The 19311-nt window shown below is 35.3% G+C and overlaps 3 protein-coding genes across 4 annotated transcripts; all 3 read left to right on the top strand.

Annotated features, from left to right (window-relative positions):
- Nucleotides 1-283: 283 nt before the first annotated feature.
- On the top strand, nt 284-838 carry LOC130821780 (auxin-responsive protein SAUR36-like). The gene has a single exon (XM_057687559.1). It carries the CDS (start codon nt 284-286, stop codon nt 836-838), a length of 555 nt encoding a protein of 184 aa, XP_057543542.1.
- Nucleotides 839-2781: 1943 nt separating this feature from the next.
- On the top strand, nt 2782-4361 carry LOC130821319 (BAG family molecular chaperone regulator 6-like). The gene has a single exon (XM_057687020.1). It carries the CDS (start codon nt 3016-3018, stop codon nt 4114-4116), a length of 1101 nt encoding a protein of 366 aa, XP_057543003.1. The 5' UTR covers nt 2782-3015; the 3' UTR covers nt 4117-4361.
- Nucleotides 4362-8182: 3821 nt separating this feature from the next.
- On the top strand, nt 8183-19037 carry LOC130820460 (protein ESSENTIAL FOR POTEXVIRUS ACCUMULATION 1-like). Of its 2 annotated transcripts, XM_057685842.1 has the most exons (11): nt 8183-8537; nt 9094-9150; nt 9278-9351; nt 10182-11000; nt 11286-11379; nt 11474-11548; nt 11635-12339; nt 12885-15047; nt 15137-15203; nt 17534-17682; nt 18329-19037. In XM_057685842.1, the coding sequence occupies exons 1-11, from the start codon at nt 8483-8485 to the stop codon at nt 18652-18654; spliced, it is 4584 nt and encodes a 1527-aa protein (XP_057541825.1). In that variant the 5' UTR covers nt 8183-8482; the 3' UTR covers nt 18655-19037. The 2 variants fall into 2 exon arrangements, with proteins under 2 accessions (XP_057541825.1, XP_057541826.1); XM_057685843.1 differs by lacking the exon at nt 9094-9150 and having other exon boundaries at nt 18329-19034.
- The last annotated feature ends 274 nt before the right edge of the window (nt 19038-19311 follow it).

The raw sequence follows: 19311 nt of genomic DNA, 5'->3' as shown, positions 1-19311 counted from the left end.
TTTTTATGTTTAAAGGATAAGCTTTTTAAAGTTTTGTGAGGTATAGTATTAATATATTTTTTTTTGATGTGTCAAGATTTTTTAAGGGTATCAAATTTTTTTAGGAGGGGGAATATATATTTATATATATTTATGAAAAACACAATTAAGGCAAGACTTGGAAATTTTCTTCATATATGGATTTTTAGCTAGAGTCCTATTTTTTGTTGGAAGTAAGGTGTTGGATCTCTTTTTGGTTGCTTGACTCCTAAGGTTTAATTTGTAACTTGTTACAAGAAATAACATGGAGGGATTGCATGAAAAGAGAAAGAAGGGTAGTATATTAAAGAAGACATGGGAAAGATGCAAGTCATTTAGCCATGGTCAAACACAAAAGGGTGTTACTCAAACTAGTCCCCTTACAATAACACCATCACCAAACCATCCAATGGTGAAGAGCAAGTCATGGTCAAATTTTTTCCCCACAACTCCACTTAGCCCGCGAGTTGAAAAATGGGTCGGATCCAAAACCAACTTGAGGGCAATACCTATGTCACCTAAGGGTTGTTTATCGGTTTATGTAGGACCCGATAAACAAAGATTTGTGCTCAAAATTGAATATACAAATCATCCGCTTTTTAGGATGTTGCTTGAAGAAGCTGAATTAGAATATGGGTTTCATAGCGAGGGTCCATTGTTACTCCCGTGTGAAGTTGACACGTTCATTAAGATTTTATATGAAATGGATCCAAGTGATGAATATGATGATCAAATGAACACCAACACTTCACGGTGTCGGTTCCCAAGAAATCGTAGCTCGTACCGTCTCCTCAACCCATCAAGAAGATTGGTCGCTTGAATTCACCCCACTCTATATATACATATATCCATCCAAGTGTGTAAAATTATTTTTGTTGTATGAGACGGTCTCACTGTAAGATTCACCCTATACATAAGTTAAATAGTTTAATCAATACAAATTATTAGTGTATGGACTTTTTGTTTTAAAGTTGTCTGACGGGGAAATGATCTTTTACAAAAATAGCTAGTTCTGTTGATTTGGCACAAGCTTGTTTTTAGGTATGACTAATGTGGCTTATAGTGTTATCAGTTTCGAGTCAAATTGTATCGTGAGTACGTAATTTATCAAAATGATTGTAAATATATATATGTAGCCTAAAATAAATGTAAAATATTGGTATATTGCATGTTACAAACACTTAGCCTAGATTTAAGTAATTCAACACCACGCAAATATTCAAAGAGACTAATCACAATTCACAATTCACAATTACAAATAGTCCATATAGAAAACCATTTTTTACACAGTTCATTTAGTAAATATGCTGGTAAAATTATCATAGGGTGGGTTTAAGGTGAATTTAGAATACTAGTATATAATTGTATAAGGTGCGTCGAATATATATTTTTTTTTAAAGAAAAGGTAAGCTTAGACTAAGAATGAATCAAATGAAAGTATAAAACATCCTTAAGCCAGTTCAGGGATAATCAACCCAAAGCTCATCACTAACACCAGAAGCCGTCCAAAGAGTTAATCTATGGGTAGAACATACTTTATACAGGTGGAATGAGTCACTTCATTGTGATTCTTGTATTTAATATGTTACTTATGTAATATAACTAAAATTTTTAATTAAATGACCTGAATTATAAGTTAAATAGGCTAAGGCCTAAAAGTTTCATGCTTATAATTAAAAATTAATTTGCACATATGAGTTAGTGAATGATTAATTTATCAAGTAAAAGATTAAATGCAATATAATGAATTTGATTAGGGAGTTTCCAAAAAACATTGATTAGGGTTAGTTTCTCAACTTTAACTTAGTTATTTTTGTTTGATTCATCCAACTCAATTGAAATCTCTTATAATTTCTTTCAAGTACAATGGAACATAAAATCAGCCATATGTATGGTGATCTTCAACGTGGTATCTAATCGGATTCTCAAAACTTGAGATCTGGGAGACCCGTTTTAGGTTGGATTATTTCTAATTGGATTAATCGGGTTGAATAATTTTGAGGTTAGGTCATGTTCAATTATGTTGAAACTTTTGACCTAATTAATTGAATCGGACGATCCGACCTAATCTGTTTATTAAATGGGTTATCAAGTCAAAATTTTAAACCTGAATAACCCACTTGATTAAACGAGTTTATTCTGAGTTAAATACATAATAATAATAATAATAACAACTTAATTCATTTAGTATTTTTTTTTATAATAAATACAAAATAAAAAAATCATAAACAAAAATTATAAAATTATAGGATAAAAATTAGATGTAGTCCATATTAAATTAAAAACGCTAAAATGAAAACAAAAAACTCTAAACAAGTTAAGTGAGTCAAAATCAAATCGATTTGGTCTGTTGCAAGTCGAGTCAAGGTTTTGATTTTCAACTCAATTAGCTAAACGAATTAGATTTGGGTCAACGGATTTCTGATATGTTTATATATGATCCGAACCCAATCCAACATGTTATGTTTGATAGGTCTACTTTAATGTCTCCTTGAAAAGGTTATAATTGATTTATTTAAAATTATATGTTTTAAGTTGAAATTAATCACTTTTAATCAAATATTTTAAATCAAATTTGATTAAGATCAAAACTAAAAACAAATTAACTAAAAATAAACAATCTTCTCTATTAATTAGTACTTAAATTTAAAAAAAAAGGACCAAATCATAAATTCATAGTCGAAAATTTCCATTATTCAACCCTATTCCGTCAATTCCTCCCTAAAATTCTCAAATGCAAGTAATACGGACTACGGAGTAACATTGGTAGCAAAGTCTAGAAGATACTCGAAGCAATATTATTGTATCTTCCCAAACTTCCGTCGAGAATCATCTCGAATCTCTCACATTCTTCTAGAATTTCACCACTTTATTATATAAAAACCTTTAACTTGCCAATTTCATTCAAATCACAAATCACAAATCACAAACCAAACCAGAAAAAAATCACAAATCACAAACCAAACCACAAATCACAATCTTGACTCAACTATAAGGATGGATTCTCCATATTTCCAACCATACTTCCATTCTTCCTCACCTTCACCGTACCGCCGTGGTACTGCACACATGAGATCACCATACAATCACACTCCAACGGAGCCGTCTCGTCCAAAGAAGGTAATTTCAATTCCTGTACACTCTGTTGATTCGGAGATGAAGACCTACAGATCAGCGGTGAAGATCCAGAAAGCTTTTCGAGGGTTTTGGGTCAGGAAAACCGTGAAGAAGATTCTAGAATTGAAGCGACAGGTTGATGATGTGGAGAAGAAGCTTCACGACAGAGGAACTATGGTGTTGATTAAGAAAGATGGTGTAGAAAGGTTGAAGGTTAATGAGGGTTTAATGAGTTTGTTATTAAAGCTTGATTCTGTTCGAGGTATTGATGGTGGTGTCAGGGAGTTGCGTAAGGGGGTGATTAAGAAGGCGATCATGTTGCAGGAGTTGATCGATTCTTTGATAAATGATGAAAATATCGGTGATGATAATGGTGAAACCCTAGGAAATTCGGGTGAAAATATTGATAATTCTGCGGAAACTAGTAGTGAAACCCTAGAAAAATCTGAAGAGGACGCTGATAATTTGTTGGAGAATTCTGATGATTCGAGTAAAATGCAAGTGGAAAATTCTCGAGAATTCGACAATAAAACCCTAGAAAGAGATGGAATAAATGAAGAATTAGATTGTGCAAACTCAATGCAAATTGAGTCTCATCCTTCTCGTGCTGAATCCCGGGAATGTGTTGTTGATGAAACAGTGGAACAAAACTCCGAATTAACTGAAGCAAGCAAAGAAGAAGAAAACCATGGAGTTCATGAAAATTGTGAAGCTGGAGAAGGAAATACCATGAATGAATCCATGGATGAACAATGGCTTATTATAAGTGATCATAAAGAGGAGAAAGATAAGAAGGAGAAATTGTTAGAGAAAATGGCGGAAGATAATCAAAAGTTGATGACAATGATGGAGGATTTGTGCAAGAAAAATTCTTTGCAGACTAAATTGATTTTTTCATTGTCACAGAGGGTTGATCAATTGGAGAAGGCTATGAATGATAGGTTAAGGAAGAAAAAGAAGTCTAATGTACCTCCTAATTAATTTTTTTGGTTTTTGAGTATTATTGTCAATTGGTTCTTTATCTAGGGTTTTTGGTGAGATTTGGTAAATTGGGTTTTGATTAGTATGTATAATTGTTCTTGCTAACTTGGGTCGTATTTTGGGTTGATTACTTAATTGTAAAGACCAAAATTTGATGGGTAGTTTCGTGAATAAATATGGTTTTTGATTTGCAAAATTTGCTTGTTATATATAACTTGTTTGTGTTATTGTTTGTCTTGAATTGGAATCCACAAGAGCTCGGATGGTTACCCCTTATGTGTCCAATGAATAATCCATTGTTAGTAACTGCTCTTGGCGCTGGTCCTCGGTGCCTTACGCTCATTTGCCTTGCATTTTTCTGCACTCTGAGTCTCAGTGCGCTGTGTGCGCCTAAAAGGCTGAAACTTAAGCCTGAGTGCATTTTCGCATTTATTCAGTCTCAGCTCGATAAGTCGGAGTACGACTGTGCATTTTCCAAGCGTTGTGCGTCCATATGCCGTTTTTTCTACCCTCTGAAAATGAGTGCCTTAACACATTCTCCGGCACTCAAGTCTTGTCTGCAATTAGCCCCTCTGAGCGAGTACATTTGCAAATTCTGTCCATATTATTTTAGCACTTAGCACTTTGATTAAGATTTTGTCATCTTTTGCGACGCGTGTGCTATGAACTTTGAGCGTACTTTGAGCTTAGAATGTGTTGCAACTAGCATATTTAACGGCTTATTTGATAGTTCATATTATATGGTGGGTATTGTAATGAAAATTTTGTGTTATTTTTCATTATTATGGAAATGTTATGACCATCATTTAGTATCGACAATCAAGCGGACTGTGAGGATGGTGTATTACTCTTTTTGACTTATGAGTGCAGGGTGAGTATTTGAGTCTGTACATACTAAAGTAGTAGTTTTTATATATCAGTTATACGTAATGAAAAGCAACAAACAAGAAACGATAAAAAGGTATAACAACTTTATGTTAACTCACAACAATAGGCAACATTGTTTATCAGTAATTTAAAAACTCAAAAAGTGACATTAACGATTTTCTTATCTTGTTGTAGCTTGTGTCATAAATGCGCTGTTGAGAATAGTAATCAGTCTAATCAGGATTAAGGGCTTGTTTCAAGCCATGTCTTTTAGTATGAAGCTAATCTCGGTAATAATAATGTGATATCTCGGTTGAGCTTTAAAAATAATTGATAGACTACCTATATCAATAGGTGTATATTCTTTTCTAGAGAATCCACTTTCTAAGAACTCAAAAGTACTTCGTGGGGGTGGGGATGAGTAATCTTAAGATGGGTGATCTATTGGGAAATTTTCTTGGGTATGCAGGAGTGAGGTTAAAGTGCGTTGAATAAACTTGTGTTGATTTATGGGGTTAGTTAACAATATCTATGGCTTGTCACCGAGGATCGGATGGGATTGAAGTGTTACAAATAAATAAACACGACTTTCTCCTGATTATGAGTCTAAAAACAATGGTAATTTACTGGTGTTGTGCTTATGAGCGAGACTTTCTTCTAACTGGTTCAGTGTAGCTATACCTAGTATGACTTCAGATTCTCTCCAAAATAAGTTATTGTGTGTTGTAAATGTGACTTTAATTTAATTAATCAAACATATTAAATAAAGTTACATAAACTTAGTAGGTTACAAAAACATATGATAAGTTCAAACCTTTGCTTAACATACACCAAATGTGAATTTCAAAACTGGGAACATCATATATCGAACATAGTAACAAGAATATTTAGTATGTGAATTTGATATTCTAGGCGAGATGCTCTTTCCTAAAACATCATTTCCTCCCTACTACGGTGCTTGAGAATATAAATAAAAAATATGTTCTGAGATACAAAGAATTACACTAAATTCCTAGCTCAAGGAACATAGAACGACATCAGAGAACTTAAGTGGGAGAAGAAATAGAAATTTACAATCAAGGGTTGCAAGTTCTCTATGTAAAGTACTAGAAAAGAAAAGAAAAATCAGAAATTGCATGTATATTTCATGTACATCTAATGTAATAAATAACTTACACATGTCTTTTATATTTATAAAAAAGCATACAACCATTCATGAAATAATATGTCATTTCATGAACCGCAACATCTATTCACGAATCAATGTCAATATTAAATCAATTCATCCCAATAATTCAGTTAATATAATCATATTAACCGTAGGTATTTATTGCACAGCTAAAACCGAATAAAACGAACATTGCAAAAAACCAGTGCGAAATTCGCGGGCCGCGACCAGGCTAATTCGCGAGCCGAGACCTATGCTTATACCAGAACAAAAACTTTTTTGCAATCTTAGGATATTTCCAATTAATTATTAATTTAATTAATTTATTTGATTTAATTAATTATAATTTCCGATGACCATTATACGCTCTAAATGAGAACATTGTGGATTTTGTTTTGGACATTAATAAATTAATGACATGCAATAGATGTTTAAGTTGTATATAGGGGCAAATTCAAGATTTTGTATAAGATTGGTTAAATACTAAGCTCTGCATGTATGCTTAACAAACTCGATTATGCTTTTTTATGCAATATGCTATACAAATTACCCATGCGAAGGCCTATACAGGCTCGAGCCTGGATTTCTACCTGGGTGTATTGCGGACTTGAAACAATTCAGCTTCATAAATAAAGAAATCATAAACTTACAAGTTATATATATATATATATATATATATATATATATATATATATATATATATATATATATATATATATATATATATATATATATATATATATATATATATATGGGGTCAAATAAATAAACCCGTAATTTTTTTAGTCAAACCCTAACCACCCAACTCGGTCCAATAACTTCTTAAAATAACTACCCATTACTCACCATAATCTACCACTCACCCATCATCCCCATGATTCCCACATTTATTCACAATTTAACCTCCATTCTACCATGATAAATACATGTCGCGTACATCATTTGCAGGGGACTAAGCTTTTATATTGCTATCATTACACTACAATAAATATTCACCCTCCTACATACAATCTATATACTTGATCAACTATCCTTCAATTGATCGGAACTCATCCTACAATCCGTTAATCTTGTATTCATTCATTATCATATATTCATTACTTTCTGTCTCTCGATCTGACTTGAGCGTCGAAGGGGTTTTCCGGGAAATAACCCCCGGACAAGGCTAACGTTGTATTGCAGGATTTGAGGTCTCATCAGCGGAAGGATCATAAACATTTTCAGCATATTGATGGTTGTACCCGATTACACCTATCTCCAGGTATTTTAAGTGTCTTTTGCACTTCCTCGTTTCATTACCGAAACATATATATATATATATTGTGTACTTTGTTTTCATATAGATTTTCGATTTTACCGTTGCATTTCATGTCTTCAAGGTTCAAGGTATAATCGCTTTCTTATAAGAGGCTTGTTCTCAACATGAACATGGTAAAAAATTATGTTTTTGGCCTATGTAATTGTAAGTAAAAAATTGTTTGAAGATAGCTAAAAGCGTTTTAAGGTATTACTCTCTGGCTTGATGAGTTTGTTGACATTTCTATTTTGGTTTATTTTTTTATTTTGCAATATTTGATTTTGACCTTCTACTACTATCTATAATTTTTATTCATATATTTTATATTTTCTTCTTTCTTTTAACCATATCCACGTATTTTCAATGTTTGTACTATTTTCTTAATACTTGTATATATATTTGTTTTGAATGGATCATATATTTTACAATACACATAAAAATAATCATAATCACACAAACAAGTTAATTCTTTATGTACCAAAACAAAACTAACCGTCATGCAATGAAACAAGCTTATCCATTACAAACATCTTGCATGACATAATCATTTTGAACTTTCTATATAAAGTTTATACTTTATATACTCCACCTAATAACATTTTACATGATGACTTATCCAAAAACTCAAACAAATAATACAAAGAGGTGAAAAAAAAATGAATACTCTTATATTCCTTTAATTTTTATTATTATATTCCTTTAATTTTTATTATGTTGCAAATATTAAATTAAAGCGGGAGGTTTTTAAATATTGTGTAGCAAAATTAAAACAGAGGTGAATTTCATAGAACTCTCGAGTCTTGACCACCCATAGCATCATAACGCTTTCATTCCGAATCCCCGTCTTCTCTCCTAATACCTTCTTCCTTCAAAGCTTTATCCAATATCCAAATATCATTCCAATTTCCAAACCCTAATTTTCTCACTCACTCTCTCTCTCCCCTCGCGCTAACAATCTACGGCAATTTCTCTTTCAATCCCTCTTTTCCAATTCGCTGAATCTCATTTCTTGATTTCGATCTTAATCACCAGCCATGTCTGCTCGCAAAATTGATCTACCGGTCGATCCCCTTCTATCAACCACCAAAGGTAAACTCATTTTTTACTTACTCATTTCTTTTTTTTTTTTGGGGCCAAATTTTGTGTTGTTTTTGTAGATTTAATTTTTTGTAATCTGTTTTCTGTTGTTCGTGTTTTTACTACTCATAGTCAATTGCGGTTTTTGATCTGATAGTGGATCCTTTTTTGATAATTTTGTATGGGATTAAATATGTGATTAATTTCTTTAACTCTGGATCGGATTTTCCGTCCTCTATTATATTAATGTTGGTTTTGAATAACTCGTTTATTTTCGTTTTGTTCGTTTTAATTTGCTTTGAATGCACTGTTTGTATTTTTAATTCATTGATTGCGCGATTAATTCTATGAATATGTTCCAATCTGATTCATATAACTTATTTTGATGCAGTTGAAGAAATTTAAAATAGAAATGAGTATTCATTAGGAAAGTATATTATTCATAAAAAATTATTATATGTTTTTGAGGGTTTTTTATAATGATTGTTTTGCAACTTTTATTGGTTGATGATCTTTACATTAAAATCGACATGTCTAAAGTGCGTGCGATGTGTGTTGATTGTTGAAGCCTCTCTAGAAAATGGTGATGAAAAGGTCACATTGGAATTCCTTGATGAGGTTAAAGGTACAGGAGTTCATCATGGCTGTGAAGGGTTTATTTAGTTTACTTCTGGAATACTCGCGCATGTTCTCTCTATTTTTCTTTTTTCTTTTGCAGCGTGTTTTGTAACCGGTGTTTTTAATCCATGTAGATCAAGCAGCTTCTGAGAACAACATTCCACTGTCCCCGCAATGGCTCTATGCCAAACCTAGCGATGCTAAGTCGGTGCGTCTTTGATCTCTCATAAAGTTCCTGTTAATGCTTATCTTGAGACATCATATTTTCTATGTTACACATGATTTGTCGAATTGCTTTTTTTTTTTTTCCAGTTCGTGTAGAGGACCCCATATGTTGGGATCAAGCCATTAACGATTTGGCATTGTTATTTTTATTTTAGCTATGAAGACTCTCTCTTTAAGCTATTATGATTTGGGAACTTTAAGTAGGGTGTTGTTCCATTGGGTGCTCGTGTTGAAATATATTTGCTTGGTTGACTTTGTTCGTGACCTATGCTTATTGATTATTGTGAATTGGCTTCCTTGTGATGTTCTAACCTGAAGGGATTTAGTCTTTCCGTCTACTCTTTGTGATTGCCTTTGGTCTTTGATTTTGACTTTTAGTGGCTGAAGTTGCGAAGTGATAGAAAATTTTCTATTGGCTAAGAGAAAGAACTAACAAATTTTTGAGTTCAAAGCTCTCCCATGCAAGGTTTTGAGTGTCAAGGTCTTCTGTATATCCAGAGTTAGATAATAGTGTTGCTTGCCTTTTCATGATTCCGCTATTAAATTTCCCTATGATAGCTTGAAGCTTGAGACCTTCTATCCTTATCTCTTGAATGTGGGTGATAACCTTTCATTGCCTTTCAAAATTCTAAAGTTAAAGAATCTTTGTTTTTACTTTTTTTGATGGGAAAACCTTGTTTTGGTCACTCTTACTTTTTAGATCGCATGACCGGTTGAAGATCATGCTTTTAGTTTAGGTCATTTTTAATTCCATTCACTGGTTCAAGTTGTGGCCCTATTTTCTAATAGGATATTGTCCTTACTTTTTATCAGGATGTTCGTGGTCTGAACACGCTGTCTCTTGGAAATCCCAGTGATCAGTCTCAGAAGGAAAGTGACAAGAAGGACTGGAGGAAATTGGCTTCTGAAAATGAGAACACAAGACGTTGGCGTGAGGAAGAAAGGGAAACTGGCTTGCTTGGCAGAAGAGATGGCAGGAAAACAGATCGTCGCGTTGAAAATGTTTCTGTCAGGGAAAGTACCGAGTCAAGAAGTTTGCCCTCTTCTGAACGTTCAACAAATCGCAACTCTGTTCATGATGCAAGGCGTGATACCAAATGGTCTTCTAGATGGGGTCCCGAAGACAAGGAGAAGGATTCACGGCCTGAGAGGAGAACAGATGTGGAAAAGGAAGACGCTCATATCGATGGTCAATTAAGTGGAAGTGGCAGTCGTGATGCTGAATTCCGTGATAAGTGGAGACCTCGTCATAGAACAGAACCTACTTCCGGCGCACCTACTTCACACCGTGCTGCGCCTGGCTTCGGGGTTGATAAAGGAAAGCTGGATGTTCGTAATTTCGGATTTACTGTTGGAAGAGGGAGGTCAAGTGGGGGATCTATTGTAAAGCCTCCACTGGGGAGTACAAGTGCCACTGTCCAAGTTGACAAGGATGAGCATATTCTTGGGAAGCCTAGTCTTTCAGTGGATCCTTTTCGTTACTCTAGGTCGAAGATTCTTGACATCTACCGTGTTCAAAAACTTGATGCAACTTCTTTTTGCAAGCCTGATTTAATGGATGAAGTGCCCTCGTTAACCCGGATGGAGGCTGTTGAGCCATTGGCTTTCATTGCACCAGATGCTGAGGAAGAGGTTAGGTCTATATTAGGATATTTTCTAGTCCTTTGATTAGCTTGCTTCTTTATCTGATTTTTGAGTTCCTGGTCATTATTAAGGCCTCCCAGCTCATGAGAAATGTACACATACTCTCTGAGAAGCCTTTTGGGGGATTATCGAATTTTGTCCTGTTTTTGCAGATTTTGTGTTTTCTAATCTTTTTGATTCATTTTTTTACTTATAAACTTTCCGACAAGCATTTTTTACATTTCCTGATTGTTACCACTGGATCCTAGTATTGATGTTCTGTGGTACCAACAGGCAATACTTAATGATATATGGAAGGGGTCAATCATTGGCAGTGGGGCTTCTTATAGTCCATTTAGAAAGGGAAATTTAGCTGAGGTCGCCACAGGTAATCTATTTACAATTGCTTGTATTTTGTTTAAGATACAACCGCTTGGACTATCCTTGGACCTTGCCTGATGGTAGAGTGGTATTTTGACCAGGTACTGGCCACATGGATTCTATTGAAGAAAATCAGAATGTTTTTCCTCCTAATATTGCGAAGGACGCTGTTGAAGGTAATGACCTCTGTCTACAATTCATTTTCTTCATATTTTGCTGAACACAATAGCTATTCTAACTTTAACATCATTTGTTGTTCCAGAAAGACCAGCTGAATATGCTGCAGCATTTAATGTTTGGGTCACAGAATCTGCGGGACCGATGTCAGGAGCTCCAAAATTTTCTGATGTAACAATAACCCATGATGACAATTATAATATCAAGGCTGCTGAGATTGAGCGTGCTGCTTTTGATATGAGTTCTAAACTTCCTGATGATTCAAACTCTTTGTTTGTGTCAGAATCTCTTGATGATAGCCGTTGTAACAATCTTCTGTATTCTCAGAGTGTGAGAGATGTTAATTGTGTGGGAGACTGTGTATCTCCTGAGGAGTTAAGCTTATATTACCGGGATCCTCAGGGAGAAATACAGGGTCCATTTCTTGGGGTGGACATCATTTCATGGTTTGAACAAGGTTTCTTTGGTGCTGATTTACCAGTTCGCTTGGCAGATGCTCCAGAAACTGCCCCTTTTCATGAGTTGGGTGATGTAATGCCTCACCTCGTAGTTCAAGAAGGGCTTGGTATCAGGTCAGATATTGGTTCCAAGATGGATAACCTGGGAGGGTCTGCACCTTCCAGCGAAATCAATGATTTGAGCACATTAGATTGTCAATCTTGGCAGCGGTCTGAACTGGACGATCACTTAAATCAGCCAGCTCACTCTCTAAAAGTGGAGCATGATATTCCATCGAAACATGCATTTTCTGATGGGAAAGGTCATAATGATTCTTCTGCTCAGGATGAAGGTACTCTCTGCGTCCTAATTAATTGTTACATAAGGTGGTTCATCTCTTTGGAGTGTAGGTTTAATATTTAGCGTTGTAAATTTTTATTTTTGGCATGGTAAATTTTGGCTTGGGAGTTGAAAAGTTGAGCTTGGATATTATAAATGCATTAGATTAGTTGGTATTTTTGTATATATATATACATTGGTTAATGCTTAAAACTAGGGTAAGTTTTAGAGTTGCTGAGAGAAAGCTCACTAATGATATATATTATTAATGAGCTCGTCTTGTATGAGACCGTCTCACCATGAGACCAACTCATATAATTAGCTAATTTCTTTAATTGATCACTTTAAAATTGTAAGTAATCACTTTTACACATTAAGTGTACATGGGCCAGCCCAATTGAGATGAACTATCTCATTCAAGAATTTGTGTATTTGAAGTGGGATGGCCCAAAAAGGATTATATATCAGCTAATTTGTGACGGGGGGTATTTGTTTATGAGATTCTATCTATGTGTTTTTATAGCATGATGTTAATGACATAATGCTGCTTAATTTCAGAAATTGTTTTCCCTGGAAGACCAGGCAGTGGTGATAACTCTGTTGCGAGAAATTTGAGAAGTGCTGATGGGCCCATTGCAAATATTGCTGGGTATCATACCCATTCAAATGGAGCTAAAGAAACTGGCATGTCAATTCAAAAGGATGATAAGCTGCACCCTTTTGGCTTGTTGTGGTCTGAACTTGAAGGTAATTCAACCAGGCATTCCCAACCCGTAAATATGCCTTCTACCACGGGTATGCCTGGCCCTCTTTTGGGTCATTCAGCTGGTGGAGTTTCTCCTTTCAGTGGAATCTCTGATCAGAATATTGATGAAACATGGTCCAACTTTTATGACAAGGCTCCGATTTCTAATTCAAACATACTTTGGGACTCATTGGATGCCCAACAATTTTCTCACCTTGATCAAGAATCTAATCATCGTGAATTAGCTGAGCATATAATATCAATACAACTTCAGCAGCAGCAGCAGCAGCAGCGTATTCAACAAAGAAATCGGTTGTCTCAACTTTCTCACTTGAATGATTCACCTCTAGATCAAGTGCCTGGTCGAGCTTCGCTGCATCAGCAGCTGGCTAATCAACCTTTATCTGAACTTGAGCGCATTGTGGCTCTTGAGCAGCAGCGTCAGCTGGAGCTACAGCAACATTTGCGACAGCAGCAGCTTCAAAAAATTTTTCTGCAGGAGCAGGAATTACAAGCTAGACAATATGACCAGTTTCTTCATGCTCCTGAGGCTGGCTTTGCTCATTCTCACATAGATCCTACTACGAGCTTGGATCAGATTTTGATGAAGCAGCATCTTCGTGATTCACAAGCCCATTTGCACCAGCCTTCAAGGCATAGTGATCCAACTCTGGAACAGTTTATTCAAGCAAAGTTAGGCCACACAACACATCAAGATCGCCAGGCCGGTCTCTTGGAAATGATGCAGCATACTCGCAATGAACCATTTCGGTCTCATCAGATGCTTCAGCAGGAGCAGCTACAGGCACAGCAAATGTCAATGGGCGTAAGGCATCGACTGGAAATGGGGGAAGTAAGACCAACTGGCTCCATTTGGCCAGTGGAAGAAGCAGAGCATTTTCTTCGCAATCCTGTTGGTTCTCAACGAGCTCATTCTGCTGCTTTCAGCCCACCTCTATTTAGCCCTTTAGACATGCTGCAGCAGCAGGAGCACAGAGCAAAAGAGGAGCAGCTAAGAGAGTTTGAACGAAACCTTTTGCAGGAGAGACTAAATAGAGGGCTATATGATCCTGGGACGGTGTCCTTTGAACTGGCAATGCCTATGCAAGGTGGAGTTTCAGGTGGTAACTTAGAATTGGCCAATGCTATGGCCCGATTGCAGGGCTTGGATATTCAAGACCCAAACAATCATGTACGTTCTGCAGGTCATCTTGGCTCCTTAAATTCTGGCACCCATACTCATCATCCTCACCATTCTTTTCTTTCTAACGAATTCAATACACATCATGATGTTGAGGGCCATTGGCATGATAATGATAGTCGTATGTCAAATGATTGGATGGATTCACATATGCAACAGCTGCATCTTCATTCTGAGCAGCAGAAAAGAGAGAAACTACTTGGTGAAGACAACTCAAAGAGATTGTTCATGGAACTGTTGCATCAGAAAACTAACAATCAACCAACGCAACCTCTAAATTTCAATGACAGTGCACCTTTAGAGAGAACACCTTCTGGATTTTTTCCTGGGTCAAGCTCTGTAGAGCCTTTGTTTAACTTTGCCCTTGATCGTGATGTCGGTCTGGCCAGCCCCGCTGCTGTTCCATCTTTTGTTAATATTCCAGATGAGCAAACTCAACGCCGAGACGAGCAGAGGGGTGGCTTTGACACTAGTGGGAGATTGAGTGGTCGATCAAACTCTGGTTTAGTTGTAGAGGCAGAATCTATCTATCCTGGAATCGGTAGAAATTCTTCTTTGATTTTCAACAATGCTGATATGAGTGTAAGCTCTTACATCGACAGAGAATTCTCTGAGGCGGAGAGAAAGAAGTGGGCTCCCAAAATAGAAGGTTTGGTAAATGAATCAGCGGTGGATATGTCAGAGAATCTTTCTAAGCAACCTGGTGTTGCACCACTAGATGGAAGGGAGATACAAGCCAATTCCGTCAATAGGCAAACCTCCATTGGTATTGCTGGTAAATTTTCTGGGATTCACTTCTGGTAATGATTGCATTTTGCACATTTTTGGCAGTGGGTTAGTAACTATTAATTCTATTTCTTGCAGCTGGACAAGGTGGTTTCTACAATGAAAAGTTTGGACAATCTAAGTCCTTTGCTGAAGAGGTTGATAGGTAATAAATCTGATACTGTCATTTTTAGCATTTAGCTCTGGTGGAATGTAATACACTGCTGATATTTTTGATGTCTGATGGGAATTGAATGATAGTACATAGTATGTTAAAGATAATTTAGTTGATTGGAAATGTTCCTTGAAAATCTATAATTATTACATTTCTGTAGTTATCACATGAAAGAAAGGGTTGACCATGGCAAATTTGATTTACAAATAACCGTCTGTATAAATTGATGATTTCAAATGACCACTTCATTAGTCAAAATTTTCAATTTGCAATACCATGTAAGAGCTCATGTTTAGGTTGAAAAGCTGTTTGTTTCAAATCACTGTAAAGGTTACCATATGGTTTAGATGGCAGTTGACCGCTATGAAATCTAGTGCATAATGTTTCTATTTGTATTTTGAAGGTTATTATGAACTTAAAGAAATTGTAAAACATTTGAAAGTAAAAGAAAGGAAAGGGAAGTTTTCAAAGTTTGCATACTGTATATATTTGCTTATTTGTACAAAGTTTTACAAGTTACAATTATTCTTATTTTTTGTTATTACCATCTGCAAGTAAGATAACTAATGCTATCCAATTCTTTTTACATTAGGCTTTTATGTTCCTTTTACTAGACATAACGTGATACAGAGTAGGATTAAAAAGATTGGGCTTTTGATCATGTGAGTTGACTGACTTGCGACCTTGTATGTGCTGAGTTACAGTAATGATTATATGGTAATTTGGGCTCAGTGACTCTCACGGCCCGTTTGATTGTTGATACTAATTGGTGATAATGAGGATGATTTGTAATGTAAATTATCAAGAAATGTACCATGTGATTCTTATGGTAATAAAACTTTTGATCATACAAAAGGCTTTTTTCACACTTTTTCATAATATCTCTTCAAATGGTAATGCATCAGAATGAATGTTTTGAAGAAAATGAGATGATTGATGTATAACAGCATGACCATTAAATTTATCAAGAAATTTTCCATCTAAAATTGCACTATTTTTCCATTACCATTAATTTTTACCAACAAACTGGTTGTCAAGGAAATAGTTTGGGGCATGGGTGATCTGGTATTAGGTTATTGGCATAATGATTTTTTTGCCTGCTGATGACATAGAACAAGGCTGGTCTGCAAAAAGGGGGGAGTTGGCAGGGCTGTCAAATTTGTTGGGTGGTGAGGGTGGGAGATTGAGACTTTATGTGAATGGCTTTGGAACATGGACAATCTCTTGAGGTTTTGACACTAACGGCCCGTTTGGTTAATGGTAATGAAGTAATGGGAATGAAATGTTGTAATGGCAATAGTAATGTAGGAATGGATATGAGAATTGGTAATGAAGAATCTTTTGTTTAGTGTGCATGACTAAAGAATGGTAATGGAAGATAATATTCCATTGATTGCATTTGGTTGTTAGTAATAATAAATGGTAATGACTTTTAGTTTCATTATTGTATATTTGTATCTAAAAGCATTATTGTATCTAAATTATTCTATCTAATGATTCTTTTTTTAATAATAATATTTTTTTGGATAATTACATACATTACCTTTTTTTCTTCATTATTTTTTTTTCTTCAGCTCGAAACATTACCTTATTTTATTACCACAGTAATACTTCATACCATTACAGCCTAATACCAGGTTGTTTGATGGTAATAAAAATGGCCCTTTTTGGTAATTTCATTACCTTATTTTATTACCATCTATTACCATTAAAGGCATCCAAACAACCAAATTTTTTATTACTTAATTTTATTACCATTACCGCCCTCTAATACCATGTACCTAACGGGCCGTAAGTATTTGTCACTTCTTGTAAAGAAGTTATCATTGTTCCAGCATTCTACTACTTGTAACTGGGGTGTTGGAGCTGTAAATTATGTTTTTTTTTCTTATAAGTTTTTAACTGTTGGTGATTTTATTCACTTAAGTACTATCTGCCTTCCCCTTCCCATTACTTTTTATTTTGGTGACTATTGATGTGGCTGAGCTTGAGCTGGATTTAATGAGGGGGAGGTTTTGTAGGTGCATTTCTTGTTCGGCTTCGTTTCTCAGCTGCTCTCATCATTCTTATTGTACATTTGTGCCAATAATATGTACTGAACTTATTGGGGACTGCTAATCCATATAGTCTTATTTGTGTGCAACAATGTCATCTGTTGATCGTATTGTAGACATAGTACTAGTAGAAGGGTTGATAGTATTGTTAGTTTTCATCTTTGCTGGGGTTGATGTTATTCCTTTTCTTCTCCCTTTCGCTTATTCTTGTTTTAATTCACATTTTCTCGCTCTTGTTATATGCTTTTTTAAATGTTTGGCTTGCAGGATGCCTGGTGCTCTTTCCAGAGGGTCAGAAAATGTCTTGTTTAAACGTCCACTTGTTTCTCGTCCTTTCTCACCTCAAGATGGTATGTCTGATCTAACTGTTGACGCTGCCACTAAAGGAATGAACCCACCAATAAGCACTCTTGATGGTATGTATATCTTAATCAATTAATTATTTCAGCGAAATAGAGCTTTTTTATTTTTATGATGCCACTAATTAATGATAGTAGTACGCAATTCTATTTTCGGCATTTAGGTGTCACATAATATAAATGAAATATTTTCAAAGTTGTTCAATGATATAAAAGCTTTAAAACTGAAGTGTTTCCTGTGCTAGGGATGAAGGAATTACTCCAGACTTATTAGGTTTACCTGAAACTTCTTTGAACTTGTCAAATATTTCACTTATTGAATCTTTTGTCAAAGTGTATTAGGGCAAGTTAGTCACGTTAGTTCAATTTTGACTTGGCTATACTTTTAAGTCTAGTTGCGAGGGACATATTACCTTATTTGCATACATTTATCGAATGTCTGTTTATGTGCTATGTGGTGGGTGTAACTCACTGTTTTTCCGAGATATGCTTGAAATAGAAAGCTTATTTTATCATAGGCAGCTGCTTCTTCGAACCTTTTGAAATATTTCCAATATTCAATATATGATTTTTTCAGATTATTATTGAATAATATATTTTCCAATATCTAATATAATTCTAGAACCTTGTAACAAAATCATGATTTAGTTGGTACTACTAAATGTTTTACTATGGTAAACATATGCCTTCTTTAATGCTTTAGGCGGAAGACGAGACTTAGGAAGCAACACAGCTGTCCAAGCTCCTGATACTTCTAAAAAGGATATGCGATTCAGGCGAACTAATTCTTGTAGTGATTCCGATGTCTCTGATACATCATTCATAGACATGTTAAAGAGCAATGCTAAGAAGCCACCGCAACCTGATGCACATGCTACAGGTGCTTCGGAGTCTTATGATGCTACCCATGTTGGTAAGAGCGGGAAGAAGAAAGGAAAGAAAGGAAGGCAAATTGATCCAGCTCTTCTCGGTTTCAGGGTCACTAGCAATCGTATCATGATGGGCGAGATTCAAAGGATCGAAGATTAACCTTTTTGCTCTAGCGTGTCGTGTACTCGTGTTTATATACCCAATGCGTTTTCCGCCAGTTCTTGTAAGAGGTGTACAGATTACCATTTTTTGGTGTAAAGCCTTTTATTTTTATTTTCCTTGAGTGTATATTGAATTTTTCTGTCAATTACCCTGCTTTTTTACTTGTTCATGAAGGGGGTGGTTGATATAGTTTAGTTTAGGATTCCTGTGTATCGGTTGTACATACTGAGCTCGTTTTTGGAAAACTGCAGTTGAATCAAAGAAAACTTCAATAGCAATCTGCAATACGTTATACATCTGATTTGTGCTCTTTCTGTGCAATAATACCTTATTGTTCCAAGATTATACTTCTATAACAAAAATTATATTTAACACATTAATAATTATTTCTTACAAAATTTCTCTTATTCTTTTTCATACTATTACGATTAGGAGTGTTCAAATCCGGATATTAGATCGATCCGGATCCGAAAATTCAGTTTGCAGGTAATGAAAATCATGATCCGGTTCGATCCATTTCATCTCCTTATTGTAAGCTCAAACTTACATTCATTTTCCTAAGATTGTATGATTTCAGTTATCTAATCACCTAAAGCAAAGAAAAGCTCAAACGTGCTATACATTTAATATGACACATTGTTAAGGAATACCGTT

The sequence above is a fragment of the Amaranthus tricolor genome, chromosome 8 (genome assembly GCF_026212465.1).
Source record: "Amaranthus tricolor cultivar Red isolate AtriRed21 chromosome 8, ASM2621246v1, whole genome shotgun sequence".
NCBI classification, from domain to species: Eukaryota; Viridiplantae; Streptophyta; class Magnoliopsida; order Caryophyllales; family Amaranthaceae; genus Amaranthus; species Amaranthus tricolor.
The sequence above is the reverse complement of the archived record's forward strand: the minus strand, read 5'-3'. Positions and strand labels throughout refer to the sequence as shown.

Coding starts and splice junctions, on each gene's coding strand:
- LOC130821780 (XM_057687559.1), top strand. CDS start 284: ATGGAGGGATTGCATGAAAAGAGAAAGAAGGGTAGTATATTAAAGAAG.
- LOC130821319 (XM_057687020.1), top strand. CDS start 3,016: ATGGATTCTCCATATTTCCAACCATACTTCCATTCTTCCTCACCTTCA.
- LOC130820460 (XM_057685842.1), top strand. CDS start 8,483: ATGTCTGCTCGCAAAATTGATCTACCGGTCGATCCCCTTCTATCAACC. Junction 11,380..11,473: donor TTTAGCTGAGGTCGCCACAG/GTAATCTATTTA, acceptor TATTTTGACCAG/GTACTGGCCACATGGATTCT. Junction 15,048..15,136: donor AACCTCCATTGGTATTGCTG/GTAAATTTTCTG, acceptor TATTTCTTGCAG/CTGGACAAGGTGGTTTCTAC.